This window comes from Melopsittacus undulatus, chromosome 7, assembly GCF_012275295.1.
Source record: "Melopsittacus undulatus isolate bMelUnd1 chromosome 7, bMelUnd1.mat.Z, whole genome shotgun sequence".
Taxonomy (NCBI): domain Eukaryota; kingdom Metazoa; phylum Chordata; class Aves; order Psittaciformes; family Psittaculidae; genus Melopsittacus; species Melopsittacus undulatus.
This window is the reverse complement of record NC_047533.1, coordinates 11,596,396-11,614,652: the sequence shown is the minus strand read 5'-3', so window position 1 is coordinate 11,614,652 and position 18,257 is coordinate 11,596,396. Positions and strand designations below refer to the sequence as shown.

The 18,257-nt window shown below is 38.0% G+C and overlaps 1 protein-coding gene across 1 annotated transcript in view; it reads left to right on the top strand.

Moving 5' to 3' along the window:
• Positions 1-18,257, top strand: part of SORCS2 (sortilin related VPS10 domain containing receptor 2) — a 111,751-nt gene that overhangs the window by 6,604 nt on the left and 86,890 nt on the right. The window contains exons 4-5 of the mRNA XM_034064787.1: positions 11,885-11,949; positions 14,111-14,229. Coding sequence (XP_033920678.1) covers positions 11,885-11,949; positions 14,111-14,229 — 184 coding nt within the window. The remainder of the gene's footprint in view (positions 1-11,884; positions 11,950-14,110; positions 14,230-18,257) is intronic.

Genomic DNA, 18,257 nt, shown 5'->3' with positions numbered 1-18,257 from the left:
GTGAGCCTTGGCTTCTTTTGTAGATTATGTCAGCATTGCTGCATCTGCTATTGCAAATTCATACTCACACCAGTGATCGTACTGAGTGTCAGCACATATAAGGGTTATAGGTCTGGATCTGTGGAGCCCAAGATTTAAAGAGGGCTATAATGTCCAATGAAATTGCTTTTCATTTTACTGTTGGAATTGATCTTTAGAAAGCAGAGCAGTGTTTTTGCAGAGGAAAATCCATAACATTTTTTTAAGAGAGGTTGAATCAGACCTTTTAACTGGAGTCATATATAAACTTAACTATTAAGGAAATTGGTAAAAAATATAACTTTGTTTAGTACACATACATCAAATTATTTCACCTTCCGCTCAAACATTTTTCAGTCTCTCAAAATGTTTAAGAAGTGATTTCAGCAGGTTGATAAAATGTTTGAGGAGTAGGTTAGTGTCTTTTATATGAACTAAATTAATTTGAAAATATTATAACTTTTTCAGTACCAAAATTAACCTTTTGATAGTGTTTTAATTAATTTTATATTTTAATACTGTCAGTTTGCACACTCAACATTTATCTCATTTCTATAGAAAAAAATAGGGAATTCTCCATTTTACTTTGTAGTTCAGCGTTTAAGTATGGACTGTGCAGAACTGTATCATTACCAATAATTGTATTTTTTTTATTGCAGGATCGGTCATAATATGCTAGACACTTTCCCTAAATGACTTTCGATTTTAGTTTTAGAATGACTATGATCCATGTCAGTTGCGTAAAGTATAATTATCCATGTGTCTGTGAAGCCATATCTGGCTTTCAGCAATATTTTTGTGGTGTGCTAGTGGTGTCACCAGTATTGAAATGGATATACCTGATCTTGGCTGCAAGATTTACAATGTATTCGTGCTGTGATCTTCCTTGTTCTTCAGGTAGTTGTTTGCCTCTTGAGTTGAAATAGATACTCATCCTGGTCGTACTCAGGGAAAACCAAAACCATCAAAACCCCAAACTGATTAAACTCCTGATGAGTTTTTACAATACCTACAGAAACATTTGGCACTAGTCTAAAATGGAACTGGGCAAGTCCAAAGGTGTGCTGGCATGTGTGCTGCTGCTGCTGCTGCTGGGCCGCAGGGAGGTTGTGACCGAGGGCAGGGATACATTGACATGTTAAACCCTTTTAGAAAGAGCTAGGAGCATAAGACCTAACCTGCCATGGTGCCCTGTTGGTTTAATCATCCTTGGGCATATCAAGGGAGCTTTGTCATGTATTCAAGGACCTCTTTTTCAGTCAGCAACCTACTTATTGTCCATACTTTTAGAAAACCAGCCTGCAGTTGCTTTGTAGGAACAACTATTTGATTTACTCCAGCTTGTTTCGAACTTTTCTGCTGAGATACTTGAGTCAGCCTAACACTTTTTTCTTACTTACTTCTGCAAAATGCAGCCTCATTGAAGAAGTTATTTCTACACAGCAGCTAGAGTTTCACAGACGATGCAGTTTACAGGTCTCTTAACTGTAACATAGAAGAGTATAATCATTTAGAGGTAGCGCAGTAGGTCAGAAGTGTCATGTCTGCCTTAAACCCTATTTTTCCTTAGCAAGTTTATACAGGGTATAAATAAGGAGGGCATGTGGCTCTCTGTTTTTAATAAAAAAGAAAAAAATCATATGCATTAAGTCTGACAACAATCCACTAGAAGAGTGGAAGCCTCTCTCTTGCAGACTTGTTTAATGATGTTTTTCTTATCCGAGTCTCTGTATATGTAGCACACTCAAATAATGAAAAATGCAGCATACCACTGAAATACGTGTCAATTTTTCTCTGACTCAATCTGTCGATGTTTTTTGTATTAAGAATTAAAGCCAGAAAGTGCATGTTCAGTGTTAAGTCTATTTTGCTGTGTTTCAGTATCCTTATGTCTTTCAGTATTCCTTATATCATTCAGACACAATCAGGGAAATGTCCTGGAGCTTTGATAGGAATAACTGCCATATAGTATTTCAAAGACATGGTTGTTCATAAAAAATCGCATTCCTCTCAGATAAGAATAATAAATTCTAACAGTCTGTACATTTATAACCTTTAGAAATCTTTGATATATTCTAGGTTTTTGTTTTCCCATTTTCTGTATATAGACCATTCTGCTTTCTCTCAAGAACTGTATCAGCCAGCAGCAGCAATGATTGATGTTTGGTGCCTCCTCAGTATCAGATGATCCTTCTCTTAAGCTTCCTTAAGCATAAAGTTACATAAGTATACATAAATATTTCTGACTTCTATCATATGGGACGTTGCAATATACAAAGAATTTAGTGTGAGTGGAGACGTGTCCAGTCATATGAGTTGGACGTGGTCTTCCAGTGGAAGTTTGTTTGTCATTACACAAAACTTTCCACTATTTTAAGGCCTTCATCACCCAAGGTAGAAACAAATACTTGTGTAGTTTTCAAGAGCTGTAAGAACATGGGCTTTGTCATACCTTGACTATTAGAGCACTAAGTCCAGAATTATTTTCTTGACAATAGATAGCATCTGATGTGTTAAAGATTAGTGAAATTAATTCAAACTAATTTTACATCTCACTATAAATGAGGGTATGTGTCTTGCTGTTACTGGATGGTTATGCCAAGAACATTTTACTGGCCAGATCTTTAGCAGATGTTTCTTATTTGATTTCAGTTGACTGAGATTGGTAATACAGCCTAAGATTTTTATTTCAGCCTGGTAACTACAAATATTGTCAGTCATAATATTTTCCTGTGTTTTGTAAAAACATTTTTTTCCAGTGCCTTCTGCAGCAGCCAGATCTTCATGCAGTTCCCAAAGAAGCGTTATTTTTAGTCAATGAAAATGTAAATGCAATTAATTTAATGGAATGTCTTATGTATTTATATTAAGAGAAGCTCAGTAGGGACTATTTTAAACTGTTTATGCTAAGTTCTTATACCGTACATTTATAAGCAATATATTAAAAACAACTTCTGGGCTTTATTTGTTTTTCAAGTATTCTGGACCATCCCTGAAGTGTCTTTGCAGGTTTAATGTATGGAATGTGGTCTTTCATGGAAAGGTCATTGGTATCAGTGGAAAGTGTATACTGCCATCTCTTGTTTTAGGAGCACAGAGTACTTTCTTCCTATCTATGATATTGTGTAGCATTTTCTTACCCCCTCCCAGCCATTTTCCCAATTTGTTTCATTTATTCTTTTGGAGAGGAAAGTTGACTAATTCTTCATAGCAGTTTGTCTTACCATCTTAGGAGGCAAAACAGCCTTCCTAGAGAGATGGTTGATGCTCCACATCTGTCAGTGTTTGAGGTGAATGGACAATGCCCTTAATAACATGCTGTAACTTTTGGTCAGCCCTGAAATGATCAGACAGTTGGATTAGATGATTGTTGTAAATCCCTTCCAAGTGAAACAATTCTATTCTATTCTAAAACCAAACAAACAAACAAAAGGAGCTGTAAGGCTGCAAATAGATTAAAATATGACTGCAAACCAGATACATTGTAGAAGTTTGTTTAGTTTTATTTGATTGATTTGTCATTCAAGTTGAAATTAAAAAAAAAAGAAAAATATTGTTCCGAAAATATGGAAATACTGAAGAGAAATAGTTCATTAAAAGTCTGTTTTTGATATTTCAAAGAAAAATCAGGAAATATGGATTTAATAATTAATAAAATTAATCCTACCTCACACTAATTTAAAAAGAAAATTATCAGCATTTAGAAAATAAATCCGTTATTTTTATATATATAATAGCTAAGAAGATTCAAATCTTTTTTTTTTTTTATTGTGGAAACCTTTAATTTTGAGCAAGTTCTTCTGCTTTAAAACTATGAAACTTTGATTACCATGATTTCGATTACAGTTCTACTTCTGCATACAAACTGTAACTGGCCATGCAGCATTGCCTTAATGTGATGATTTCTGTTTAAGCGCTATTATAGTACCCATCTTTTATGAGTACTTTTTCCAGTTCTAGGTGTATTTATAGGAGGAAATACAAAAAGATAAGACATAGCACAGGCAAACATTAAAAAAACAACCACCACATATATCAATCCCATTTAAAAAAAAAAAAAGAATGATGAATTTTGTGGTAATCCTTGAGAGACAGTAGTCTAGTTTGGCATTCCTCTGGCTTTGCTGATATTCTTCACAATCCCCAAGGCTTTTATGCCATCTAAGTTCCTTCCAGTTGCTCAAAATAGTAATACGAAAGTGAAGAATAGATTGTGAATCAGCTGTCTACACCAGCACGAATATACCCCAGGACAGTCATGAATCAGTAATTACCAGAGAATTAAGCCCAGCACATTTCCTTTATGATTCTGTCTAGAGCCTTAGGAATGCTTTATCCTTGACTTGCTAGGGTATGGAATCCTGTACTGTGGGTATCTGTTACTCTTATTTTTAGCTATAGGTTCTCCATTTCCATGAGAGGTGAGAACATAAAAATAAAAAATGACGAGTTTATTTGGGTAGAGCAGTTGTTCTCAAGGGACCAAACTTCTGTTCTCATCATGAAATCCCATACAAGTAATCAATCACAGCTGTACCCATTAATGTCAAGTGTAGTGGGTTCCTGGCTGTTCAAGTGTCAGATGAAAGAGGAGATTTCAGCAATGTTATGCCCTGAAGGAGAAAGAAATGCAAAGAGGATTTCATTGAGCCTTTAACGTTGGATTTTTTGTGAGGAGTTCTTGTGTGGGAAGCCAAGAATCTGTGTGGGCAATCGTTCTTACACTGGGATGGTATTTGTTCTGTTTCTATCTGTGTGGTGATGCATATGACTGTTTTAGGTTTGTGTGGCAAGATTTGGTAGCAGGAGTGTTCAGGGCTTTTGTGAGAAGAGACTGTCAGACAGAGGCGGCTCCAGTCGGCTCAAAGACAGACCCATCTCTGTCCAAAGGTGATCCCATGAGCGACACTGGTGATGCCTCTATGCTAAAATATTTAAGAAGGGGTGAAAAAACTGTGCAACAGCTCTGGGAGAGAGGAGTGAGGATATGTGAGAAACACCCCTGCAGACCCCCGGGTGTGTGAAGAAGGAGGGCAGGAGGTACTCATGAACCAGAGCAGGGATTTGTCTGCAGCCTGTGGTCCAGCCCATGGTGAGGCAGGCTGTCCCCTGCAGCCAGTGGAGGTCCACAGTGGAGTAGATATCCAGCTGCAGCCCGTGGAGGACCTCAGAGCATGTAGATGTGCCCTGAAGGAGGCTCTGATCTTGTGGAAAGCCCTTGCTGGAGCAGCCTTTCGCACGAGTAGTTTAGGGTCACTCAAAGACTGACCAGGAAAGATATTAGCAAGAGCAGTTTTACTGTGATTTATAAAGGCACAACTAAACAGAATGTGATGGCAAGGTTCACTCTATTATGTATTACATGGATGAAGAATATAAAGACAAATTGAGGTAAAATCAAGCTGAAGATGATTGTATCATACTGAAGGCACAAAGGGTAAAGGACACGCTTCTGTTTAGTCACGAGGTTCAGAACAGACCCCTTGCTTTCTAAACTGACAGAGCCTAGATGTAGCTGGATCTAGTCTTAGAGCTGGTCAGTTGTATTCATATGGAGGGTTACATGTGTCATTTAACAGCAGTTTGCAGTTTTAAGGTGGATCTTACTGAGTGTGTCAATTTACCATGATTGCTATAACAATCTATACATGCATACATACATACAAAGATATAAAAGTATATGTATTAAAAATTCTCCTTGAATAAGTGAAATATTCATGTTTGATTTCTCAGTGGGTAAAGCATGAATGTTGGGGAGTGGGGTATTCATGATGGAGAAATTTGTGAAGGACTGTCTTCCATGGGTGGGACCCCATGCTGGCACAGGGGAAGAACACAAGGAGGAAGGAGCAGCAGTGCATGATGAACTGGCTGCCACCCCAATTCCCTATTCCCCTGTGCTGCTGTGGGGGGTGGAGGTAAAGAATGAAGTGAAGCTGAGCCTGGGAAAAAGGGAGGGGTGGGGGAAAGATGATGTTTTTAGTTTGGTTTTTGTTTCTTGCTATCTTACTCTGTTATTTATTGGCAGTAAATTTAATTGATCTTCCCCAAGTCAAGTCTCTTTCACCTGTGATGATAATTGGTGAGCAATTTTCCTGTGCTTATCTCAACCAAGGAGCTTTTCTTCATCTTATTTTCTCCCCCTGTCCTGTTGAGAGTGGGGAGTGATAGAGCGGCTTGCTGGGTACCTGGTGGCCAGCCAAGGTCAACCCACAGCAATGACAAACACTCCAGCTCTGTTTGGATAAAGGTGGCAGGAAAAAAGCATCTAAGCACAGGGAGGAAATTAGTAGCAGCACACGCTGGCTGTGTGCGGCATTGACTGAATCGCTGAAGGCGAGTCTTTCAAAGCAGATGCAAAGATTGCAAGGCCTGAAGCACAATCAGTCACAAGCTTGTATGAATCAAAACATAGTTTTTTCTCCCTCAGTTACCAGGTTGTCAATACCATTTTAAACTACTTAGTGAAAACATTTGCATGCTTTTGCCTTGCTTTGTAAGCAAGGCAGTGCTCTTCAGTCAATCGCTAGAAATCAGCCAATATAAACTGGGAATTTGTTACCTTCTGTATAAACTTAATATTCAGAGATTATGCGACGGGCAAATTGAGGAGGCTGTCATGTATTCAGATGTCTTTTGGTTGGAGGCTCCTGCACATCAGTGAGCAGGTTTCAGATGTCCTGTTTGAAGGTGTCTCTTCATTACTAGGCATCAAAGTGAACTACATCAAATATTTAACAAAGAAGGGATCCATTGGCAGGCTGTACTTGATTAAGTGTTTGCAGGCAACTGTTCCCCTACAAAACAGGCTTGAGCTACTAAAAACAAAGAAAAAAAATTCCCTGCTTGTAGTAAAATCAAACCATTATTACCATACAAGGGACTGATGCTGATGATTCATATTTTGAGATGTGTAGTGTTAGTGGTAATTTTTGTTCATGTATGTTACATAAATATCAAGTTTCAGCGAAGTATTGGTCATAATACTGCATATAACTAGAGTTAGAAAGTACTGGGGCAGTTTGTGAAGACAGGTACCTAAATAAAATTGAAAATATTGCAATAATGACAAAGGTCTCATAAGTAGAGTTTTTAACATGAAAATTCTAAATTATTAGAATTTTAGTATGGTTATTTAAAAATATAAAATACCTAATGGTCATATCATAGAGTATACATATATGCACAGACTGAGGCAAATGCAGAGGGCTTGTTACTCCCTTCCATTGCATGATTTTCATGCTGATGTAATGCTGTTAAGGAATTACCTGGTGAGCACTAAGGCAGAAACATTAAGGTCGTACAACAGATAATGTTACAGAAGAATCTCCCTTAATTCCAAAAAATGCATATGCATAATAAAGGGCTCTAGTGTCCTTCAGGAGACAAAATCCAGGCCTGAATGGAAACAAAAATGCCTTGATTTCTTCTGCTTCTCATTGTGTTTTATTAGATGCGGCATTATGACATAAATGAGGTTAGACATGCACAAACACTGCACTGGGGCTGAGGCGGTTTAGCTTCTGCACCGTCAAAAGGGGCTATTTTGCTGCTTTTCTTCCGCAGGATTGGAGCACAACTGCTGGAATGATCCGTTGATTTAAGTAAGAGAAAACTAATCCCTCCAAATAGTTCTAAGATTACATTCTGCAGGACTAGTTTTCCCAAAAGGCTCAACATGGTGTCAGACAAGCATCAGAGAGATAATAGAACGTGTGTTCACAGGGAAGAGAAGAAGCATATTGAGGCTGCCTATATTTACACTACCCTACAATCAAGTTGGGCTATTTTAATTCTGAAGTGTTGCAACCATGCTGTTACGTGATCTGTAGTGCTGGCGTGTTGCACTTGCTTTAACCAGCATGGTATATTTGGTCAAGAGATATTTCTTTTCCTAGAGGAAGAATTCTTTGATCTTAAAGTTAGTCTGAATTTCATTGGAAATTTTAATGGTTGAATGTAAAACACTAAAACAGCCTAAACCAGAAGACCCTAAATTCAGTGGCCAGACCTCCTTTACTGAAGTAAAACAAAGAAAGAAAGAAATAGTCCCAGACTGCTGAGATATGAACATTTTCATTGCAAACTACTGTGAGAAGTGGGGGAATCCTAACCAAGCCAAACCAAAACCCCTGCTGAAATTAAATAAAAATTGTTCCTGAGAAAGTTCTTATTCTGCTGGGGGAGGAAGTTGATGCAAAAATGTCAACTAAAAAAGGAGAAGCTGTTAGATTATCAGGGTCCGTTGAGTCTGTGCTTTATAAGACAGAGTAAGTCCTACCCTAAAGCCAGCTGAGGAACAATCAGTTGTGCTCGTGAATGGATGTGTGGGCACAATCCTCACACTGGTATAGTGTGTTTATGTTGTGGTAGGAGTAAGTTTGTAAATGAAAATGCATTAAAAAATTGTCTTACATTTCTCCCTCAACACAAAAAAAGCAGATAATTGAGCCTTCCTTTCAAGTGGATCATTTACTATATGTGTTTCTGCATGTTCATTGTTTGCTTATCATTTTAAGAAAACTATATTGCATGGGTAGAGGGACCTAGACTGTGGTTTGCCTGCGTAGTGACATATGACTTTTGCCTTGGTTCGTGATTTGAGCACAAGTAAAATAACTATTGCTTTGAGTACTGTTTGCAGAGGAGTCCACTGAAATGAGTAAAGTAATTTATTCTTCAGGAATATAGCTTCAAGTTCTCTGCATTTTTTATACACTTTTCTAAAGATTTTCTTAATAGGCATAATAGATGGGGGGGGGGGAAGGATTTATCAATAAAAATAGGTCTATTCCTAAGTGCTTGTAAAGCTGTGTAAAGGGACTTTGGAAACTCTGCTCTTTGGAGTATGGAAACTCTGCTGGTATTCAAAAGTAGACTGCAAGGTGTAATGTCTTCAGTGAGCAAACAAGATTCTTTTCTGTTACTAGAGTAGTGAAAAACAGAAAGCAAGTTTTTGGAATAATCTACTTAATTTTTGCCTTTCAGAATAGATAAACTCTGCACTTTAAGGATGCATCTCAGCTGTTACACTTGTTTGACGTTAGAGATCTACAGGTATAGCTTAATGATATTTTTTTTTGCAGCTGTATGGCTTACACCTTTAAATTAGAGAATTCCTAATGCTGTGGCCTGGTAGGTTCAATTGGACAGCTGAGGTGGTGAAAGAGAAGCAAGACTAAGGACAAAGAACAGGGTGGCTTAATCTGGCAGAACAACAACAAGAAATGCTTATGAAGCTGTTGTACTAAACATTTATAGTCAATGGACACTGTGAGAGGTGATCCATCTGGTTTAGGAATAGAGGACTTCCCTTTTGAACTGTTCTCATGGTTAATAAAAGGTAGTTTTAAGAGGGAGGGGTAGGAGAATTGCCTGAACTTCAGGGACAAAGAGGTATTACTTTTTCCCAGCTGGGCTAAAAAAACCCATTCATTGTGATTTATTCATATCTACTCAAATAAAAAACGAAAGAAAAGTGGTCTGGGTTGGAAACTTTCATTTTCTGTGTCTATAACAGTGTTCATTAAAATAGATCAGTTACAGCCTCTTGCACTAAAAGATTACACTGGAAACAAGATTAGAGGCTACTTGTGCCAGCCATCACAGTTAGGAGGAGCATGGTAGACATGAGACTGTTATCACTCTAAGCTGTTGAAAGAAATATGAGAAGGTAAAGATATTGACAAATATCTCAAACTGTGCATATGAAATCATGTGTGATAAGTAATAGACATGAGAGGTTGTTTCAGAAGTACCCAAAACCTATCTTTGCATTATTGATGCTGATCACTATGTCAGGCTGAGACTCAGAAAATTTCAACCCTGAGTTTCTATTAGATGGTGTTTCAGCTGCATGGGGCCCAACACAAAAAGTAAAATATTCATCAAACGTAATTTTCTTCTCTCAAAATGCTGACTGCAGTTGTTTGGTGTTGCGAGTGTCTAGAAAAGTATATAGAGCACACACAGCAAAAAAGTTCACATCCCTTGTCTTTGCTCATATCCATTCTTATCAGATCTCAGTGAACAGAACATCTTCTCTGACTTAATGTGTTGCCTGCAAAATACTAGAATAGTTCATGTTTCAGGGACCAATTTCTTAGTGAATGCAAGATTTTTCTGAGCATTTACTAAAAAATTCCCACTACAAGTTTCCCTCACATCTTGTGGTTTGGCGGAGACTTGTGCCTCCTCCACCCTTCCTTCTTTGGACTCATCATTTATCTGATTAGGGAAGAAAGAGCTTATGTGATGATTTCTGGTTGTTATGCAGTGGAAATCATCCAGCCTCTTCCCCCTGGCCTGTGCTCCCAAGGAGCCACCAATTACTGAGTCTGAGTTTCAACTCTCCTCATACATCAATCCTATTAAAATCATTAAACAGTGATGTAATTTCAGTCCAAAGTATAGTTTTATTGCATTTGATTATCAATAATTGTATCAAAATGATAATTTTCTCTTAAGTATTCTAATGGGCTTTTTAAGTATCTGCATCCAGGTGCACTTTATCAATCAATGTGTCACCTTTGCATATCTTCAGCTCACATCTGCTGATTCAATGGACTCTTACCATGCCTGTGAAGAGCAATGTGGTTGTGCTAGTGTGGCTGGATTCTGCTTTACTTAGTGACAGGACAGTTGTCAGCTCGAAACTTTCTCTGCAGAATCTGCCCAAATAATGATGATGGAAGGACCAGAAAAAAGCGTAGCTGGGGCTGCCATTCCCAAGTAGGGATGGAAGAAGCCCTTAGGGTAGAAAACTCATCTTTTGGCTTTTATCTTATATCGTCTTGACTTATATCATCTTTTGAGTATATTTGACATGGGAAATGTTATGAGAAAATCGGCCTGTATTCCCATTACACCTTTTATCTTTCTTTTCTTTCTTTCTTTCTTTCTTTCTTTCTTTCTTTCTTTCTTTCTTTCTTTCTTTCTTTCTTTCTTTCTTTCTTCTTTCTTTCTTTCTTTCTTTCTTTCTTTCTTTCTTTCTTTCTTTCTTTCTTTCTTTCTTTCTTTCTTTCTTTCTTTCTTTCTTTCTTTCTTTCTTTCTCTCTCTCTCTCTCTCTCTCTCTCTCTCTCTCTCTCTTTCTTTCTTTCTTTCTCTCTCTCTCTCTCTCTCTCTCTCTCCTTTCCTTTCCTTTCCTTTCCTTTCCTTTCCTTTCCTTTCCTTTCCTTTCCTTTCCTTTCCTTTCCTTTCCTTTCCTTTCCTTTCCTTTCCTTTCCTTTCCTTTCCTTTCCTTTCCTTTCCTTTCCTTTCCTTTCCTTTCCTTTCCTTTCCTTTCCTTTCCTTAATTCCTTCCTTCCTTTCTTTCCTTTCTCTTTATCAGAGTGGAATCTTCTCTTTAATATACTAACCAAAGATATACCAATTTGTTATGAAAGCTGTATGTCAAGTGTAAGATATTTCTAATAAGAATAGAATCTCAGTCCTTTTTAGCACTAAATCTGCCTTGTAGTCTCAAATGTCAAACATAATTGTAAAAAGATGCTCTGGCTCTTGCCAGTCAGTGCATGTGAGTATGTGTATCGGTATGTGTATATATGTCTCTCAATATGTTTCTCAATTTATGATTATGAAGTTTTGTTTCCAGTTTTGTACCTATTTCATTTCTCCAAGTGATCCTATTTGTATGTATATTTTAGTAAAAGAGATTCTGATTAAATTTGAGAAAAACATAATGGCAAGTACAGAAAAAAAATAGTTTCCAGCTAGATGTTAGTAATAGGACATTATAAATGAGGTTTATTTTAATTTCCTAGCTAGAATGTTAAAGCTGGTTAGTATGAAATCCTCTTTTCTTTCATCCACATAATTACTATTCTGTAGCTGGCTCTGCATAACTTGATTATATTATGTTCTCAGGGCTGTTGCTGGAGTTGACGGAGACCCTGATTTAGTTCATATGGAAATCCAGGACCCCAGTGGAGGTATGCAAATGAAAATGTTATTATCAATTTATACCCTAGTGTATAGTCATTTCTCTTTGGTTTAGAGCATACTTTTTGGATTGTTCTTAAACCTAGTCAGAAGAGAAACTGTGTAAGTCAGATTCATTCTCTGTTTATCTGTAGTCAGCAAAGCTGTCCCATTATATAAAAATGTAGTATAATTTCAAATTTACTTGTTTTCCACTCTGAGACAAATTGACGTCAAGATGCTATGCTCTGTTGAAAATGTCCATTAATAGTGCAATTTATTCTGGCAGTTAAACATTGAACATTTTATCCTGATTTGAAATAAAACTGGCAATGTAGTGTTAGTGCTGGATAAGGGTTTGTTAAAGTGAATGGTTGCATGTGCCAGTCCATCTGCACTAACCACCATCTCCCAGAATTTCTTCATGTTACAGTATCCATTTATTTTCAAGAGGAAAATAAATGAAAAAGAGATTAGCAGTCAGGATGTGCTGTACTAAAGAGTCACCACGCTTCCAAAAGCTTGCACAGTTTCTTGTTACCAGCTGTACTCTTGAAAGATAATTTAATTCCTTGAATCAGATCATCTAAGTTCTTGTGTACTCTTAAAAATGAGTTGTAAAGAATGCACAGTTTGACTTTCCCTGATCCAGAAGCTTTTCTTTATTTCAGTCCTATTAAAAAAATCAAAGTTACCATGTTAAAATTTGGATGGCAAGGTTTCTAAATCTTTTAGCACTGAGATTTCTGAGACATAGTGACTCCAACACAGCCCAGTCAGTTTCTCTGTTTAGAGACAGCGTAAGAAGATACTTCAGGAGCTGCATGAAAAGTATCTTTTTTTATTGAACAGAAACAGCAGAAAAATTAAAACTCCCATAACTGTCTGCTGGCCGGGTTCTCAACAAATGGATTTTGGGCACTTGTGTTCAGTACATGCACTGATTTTAGTGGAAAGAGCTTCTTTGTGCTGCCTATCCGATCAAGAGCTGTGGTCCTTGTCATGTGTATTATGAATAGCTACAAGACTTTTTGATGGCCCATTTTTGTGCTTACTCAAATATCCTCGTGATGATGATTTGGACATAAGCAGGAGAACTTAGATTGACTCTGGCTGCCTTTTAAATAGATACAGATTTTAAAACAAATATTTGTATCTAGTATACTGGATTAGCCTTTTCTAATTAAAAGTCAAAATGTGGAATGCATTTCCTATCACACTGCAAAAAATACTGAAGGATACAGGGATGCATTATTCACTCCTTCATACTGTTTCTGGAGCATGGGGAGAACTGGTGATCTGGACGCAGGATTGTGTAGTTAAGATTTTTCTCACTGCACTTCAGAAAGTCACTCAAGTACTTTGTGCTCAGAAGCTTGTGACAGAAGCTGAGCTGTACAAGGAGCTTGCATCTAGGAGAAGGTCTCTGGGCCACAGCTGGTGTAAGGTACGATTATTGGCTCTGCTCTCTCTGATAAGAGCATTGTGCATCAAAGAAGCGGTGATGCTGTTCTGACAGCCCAGGCAGAGAGGATATTCCTCACCCATTGCTAGCTGAAGAGGAAGACAGAGGCCATAGCCTCCAGTGATATAAATCAGTCCAGGCTTTTTCAACAAGGTATTAACTCTGAATATAGAAGTCTTGCCCCAACAGAGCAGTTCCAGTGGTCTGTTAAAAGCGTGTCTTAACTTTCCTACAGAGCTTTGAAAATAGCCTTTAAAATTCTGCACGCTGTCTATTAAATGGAGTCTGATTCTCTTTTCGCTCATCACAATTTTATAACACGCTTGATATATTGATTTCAGTTATGTTGTGTCAGGCTGCTATTTCTCCAAGTGAATAATACGTCTCTGTGCATAGGTTAAGTGAGAAAAGAGGCTCCTATTATCCCCACCCATGAATGTCTCATTCATCTAACCCCTAATCTCTCTGGACCAGCAAAATTTGGATAATAACAGGCTGCCTCCCAGGAATGATCTGAAGTGTAAGCAGTTAATATATTCTCGGTACATTGGAGATTGAAAAAATCTTGTATGAGGGTTTAATATAATAATTTTACAACTAACTCACCTGGCAAAGACAGCAATTCCCCTACATGAATAACATTTTATACTGCTTGCTTCTTCATCCCTTGATAGCCCTGTCATATGTTTCTGTCTCTGTTCCCTCAGGTTATCGCTACATCACTTGCCAGATTCAGAATTGCTCTGATAAGACAATGACAGTCCAGTTTTCTGGTGGCACTGATCGGGATTCCCTAACTGTGCAGGATGACTACATATTTCTTCAGGTACTGCCACGTCTTGGAGACACAGTCCATTTTCAAATCCAAAATTAAAATCTTATACAATGCAGTAATACAGCTGCACTGTGATAGTGTAATAGTGTGGAGAAACCTGCTCCAGAGTATAAATGATGATTGATAAATTTTTACATGGAACAAAGAATTCAGTCAAAAAATCCAAAGCCTCTTTAGTTTGTGCAACCCTTTGCCTATTTATCTGGTTGATTTTATCACTGATTTAGCTTTAATGGTATGAAAATTTCCAAGTGGATTGTGTGGTTCAGAGTTACTTTTTTTAAATATGTTTGTGCTTTAGGCAAAGCACAAGCCTTTTGTTCTTAAGCTTGCAACCTCTTCTGGGTCCTTTCCAGTACTTCCATAGTACAAAGTTGTCTGAGAAAAGCATTCAAGGAAAGCTACTGAGAGAATAGCTTCTTCTTATGGATTGGTTTTGCTGGGAAAAAGCTTTACATGTATGTGCTTAGGAAGCAAAAGAATGAAATGGCCATAGTTGAGGAGCTTAGAGCAACTTAGAATAATCATAGAATCATTTAGGTTGGAAAAGACCCTTAAGATCGAGCCCAACCATAAACCTAAAACTGCTAAGTCCACCACTAAACCATGTCCCTGAACACCATGTCTGTACCTCATGATGGTCCAAAGAACACTGGGTTTATTCCCAAACTGCAGGATCTGCATGCAGAAACTTGGGTGGGAACTCTGTCAGCTTTATGGCACCAGTACAGCTCAGGCACACTGGAAAATGTTAAGAGTATGTGGCTGGGGCTCGTGATTTGAATCATAGAATCATAGAATAGTTTGGGTTGGAAAGGACCTTCAGATCATCTAGTTCCAACCCCCTGCCAAGGGCAGGGACACCTCACACTAAACCATATCATCCAAGGCTTCATCCAACCTGGCCTTGAACACTGCCAGGGATGGAGCATTCAATACCTCCCTGGGCAACCCATTCCAGTACTTCAGCTACAAACTTCTCAAAGAATTTTTATGTTCTTCCTGTTTTTTAAGATTTTATAAGGGAAGGTGCCTGTGTTTTCCTTAGTGGTTGGCTCTCATTTTTCCCTTACTTTGGTATGATTTCCTTGTTGCAGGGCTTCTCTACTTACTGACTATTGCAGGAAAGCAATATCATGGCAAAGGATAGGTCTCCCCACCACTGTCATGGTGTACAGAGATTGACGTCTTTGCATCTTACCCCTCTTGTGTCTGTTTCTTCTAAAAGGATTTGTAAATTAATAGAGACACAAAATATCTGTCTTCCTCTCTTTTGGTACAGAAGTTTCAAGGACCCACGTGGTTTAGAACATTTAGCACCACAAAGTAACAGAAAAATGGACTTGGGAAATATTTTTTGAATAAAATTAAGCATTTTTCAGCCCAGGTCTAACACTTGTGGGACTTGTTTTGCTCAAAGGTATTTTTATTTGTGGCTCTCTCCCATGCACATTGTAAAATCCATTTCACGGTGTGTAGATGGTGTGAAGTGCTTCTCACCACGTGAACTTCCCAACTGCTGTGCTCAGCAGAACACTGGCTGCTTCCTCTTCAAGCATTTGTTTTGCCAGATGCCTTGTATAATTGCATCTTGAGCTGTTGTTATCCTGTCTCATGCCAGGCATGGGCAGACACAAAATGGAAGTGCAACCTGGAAAGGTACACATAAAGTAATAGCCAGTGGCTACTACCAGAAGGGTGCCATTGTTAATGTAGGCTCCGCAGATCTGAGACATGTTGAGGCCAGTAAATGAGATGTGCATGTATTCCACATAAAGGGGAAGTATCTCTAGTCTTTTCCTTTCAGATTTATCTGCAGTATGTAACATAAATCTTGTTGCTAAATTGGTTTACAGTTAGCCATATCTATATTACTGGAGGATAGAAAATAACTCTAGGATCTTACAGTCACATCGGAAGTGAGGCCACCCCTGAGGTGTGATGCAGGACCCTACTTGCCTGTTCCAGTGAAACCACACAGCAGCTGCACATCTGACAGACAGCACACTTTTGAAATCATGTGGCAATTCTTTTATCACTAGACTAAAATATTGCTATATAAGTTAGAATATTGCTTTATAAGTTAGACTAGGGACTTCTCTAAATATCACAGTAATATCCATCAGAAAGAAGATGGAACAGAATCATCTGTGAAAAGGAGAGCAAAGTTTGAGACTGTCTTATTGTCCCTGGCATTGCTCACATTCCCTGAGCTGTGCCGCTGTGAATTAGTGTTGCAGGTCTGCATTTCTAATCCTGGTCCAAATTTCAGACTTTCATGATCTTAAAGGAAGATCTCAACCCTGTTTCTTTAATATGTCTATACCCATGAAGATCAGGAACTTTCTAATAGTCATTTCGAGTTTGCACTGACAGTCAGACAGCTCCAAAGGTGATTTAAGTCAGACAGCTCCAAAGGTGATTTCAGTAGGAGGATTAAAGCTTCAACACTGTTTTTAAGCGCAGACCAGCTTTTAATGTCAGTGACACTAGACATGGCTTGCTGCTTCAGCCCTGATCCTCTGCTGCCTTTGCATCATCTTGAGTCATTTAAAATGAGTGACATTAAAAAAACGCATAATGAACAAAAAGGCTATGGAAAGATGGATAAGACTGCTATTTAACACTAATTAAATAAATGGTGAGGTTTTTGGTTTAATCCATCATTTACCAAATCACATTTCTAAAGGGCATCACATTCTTTCTAGTACAAAAAAAAAAAGAAATTGATCTAAAGAAAGAGTGAAAATTATTACAATATTAAATTCTTTGATATCTTTAAAATATTCAGTCAGTGGACCTGCTCTCATGCATCAACTCTATTTTTGCCAAGTGAAGACAAGTTTGCATCCTTCAGGAGAAGCTGTCTTCCAAATCAGGTTCCCTTTTTAAACAGAGAAGTTGAAGAGAAAAGCAGTGAGATTGGAGTAGGATTTTAAATGAATTTCCTAAGTCAAAGAAAGAAGATGAGTCTGTGCTTCTGTTCCACAATCTGACTTGTCATGGACAACCAGAGAAAAAATTTGGACATTTCGTTTCACTTCTTCCATTTTCTTTTTTGATCCATGCGTTCCTGCCAGGAGCCCACCCTTTATGAATTTAGTGAAAATGACTGAATAGCCCATACCCAGCTGATCTGAGGGAAAAAGAACATGAAAAAACAGTGAGATATTATTTACCAAAGGCTAAAACCTTTGCTAATCTCCTCTGGCAGTGCTCAAGAGGTTCAACTGTAAATGTGCCAATGTATGTATGGCTACAGATTTTGATGTTACATTTGTGACTAGGAAAACCTGGTGAGGCTGTTGGTTGAGTGTTTTCATCAATGTTAATTAGAATCATCCTTTTGGTACTTTGGAACAATATTTGCAGTAGACGCTTTTTATGAATAAGGTAAAAGTCTTAACATGACCAATGTGTCTTCTGTTATAAAGAGGAGAAAGGGGCTAATGGGTAAGATTCATACAGCGGTGTACCTTTTAATGTGTATTTCTGTTGGGTTTCTTTAGTGAAAATCTTCATGAGCCCTCAAGTATTTTACGTAAAACCTAATTTGTCTTCAGTTACACATGTGCAAGAAGTTGAAATGCATGGTTTACCTCTCTAATTATGCATATCATTGTGTCTTCAGGACATATCGCTGACTTTCAAACTGACTGACCAATGTATTCAAAGTTGCATCATTATCTTCCATGTGGCATGTCAGCATCTTCCACTGGCAAATGTTTTACCCTGTATAAAAAATATTAGTCAAATACAGTGAATTATTTACATACTGTTAGTGTGAATTTATTTAGCCTTTTGTGTTGTGCTTTGAATTTTGTTGCTAGAATATCACTTGCCCTTGAGGTACCTGGTGTTCATGGCCTGTGGGCCTCTTCCCTACCTCTTACCTGGAGGGTGCTGCTGCCTGGACTTTTATGAAAGGGCAAAGGTATGGGAGGCCAATGGGTGCAGATATATGAGTGAGGACTGGGGCAGAGAGATGCAGAAGTCTCAGGTATCACTCAAGACAGCTG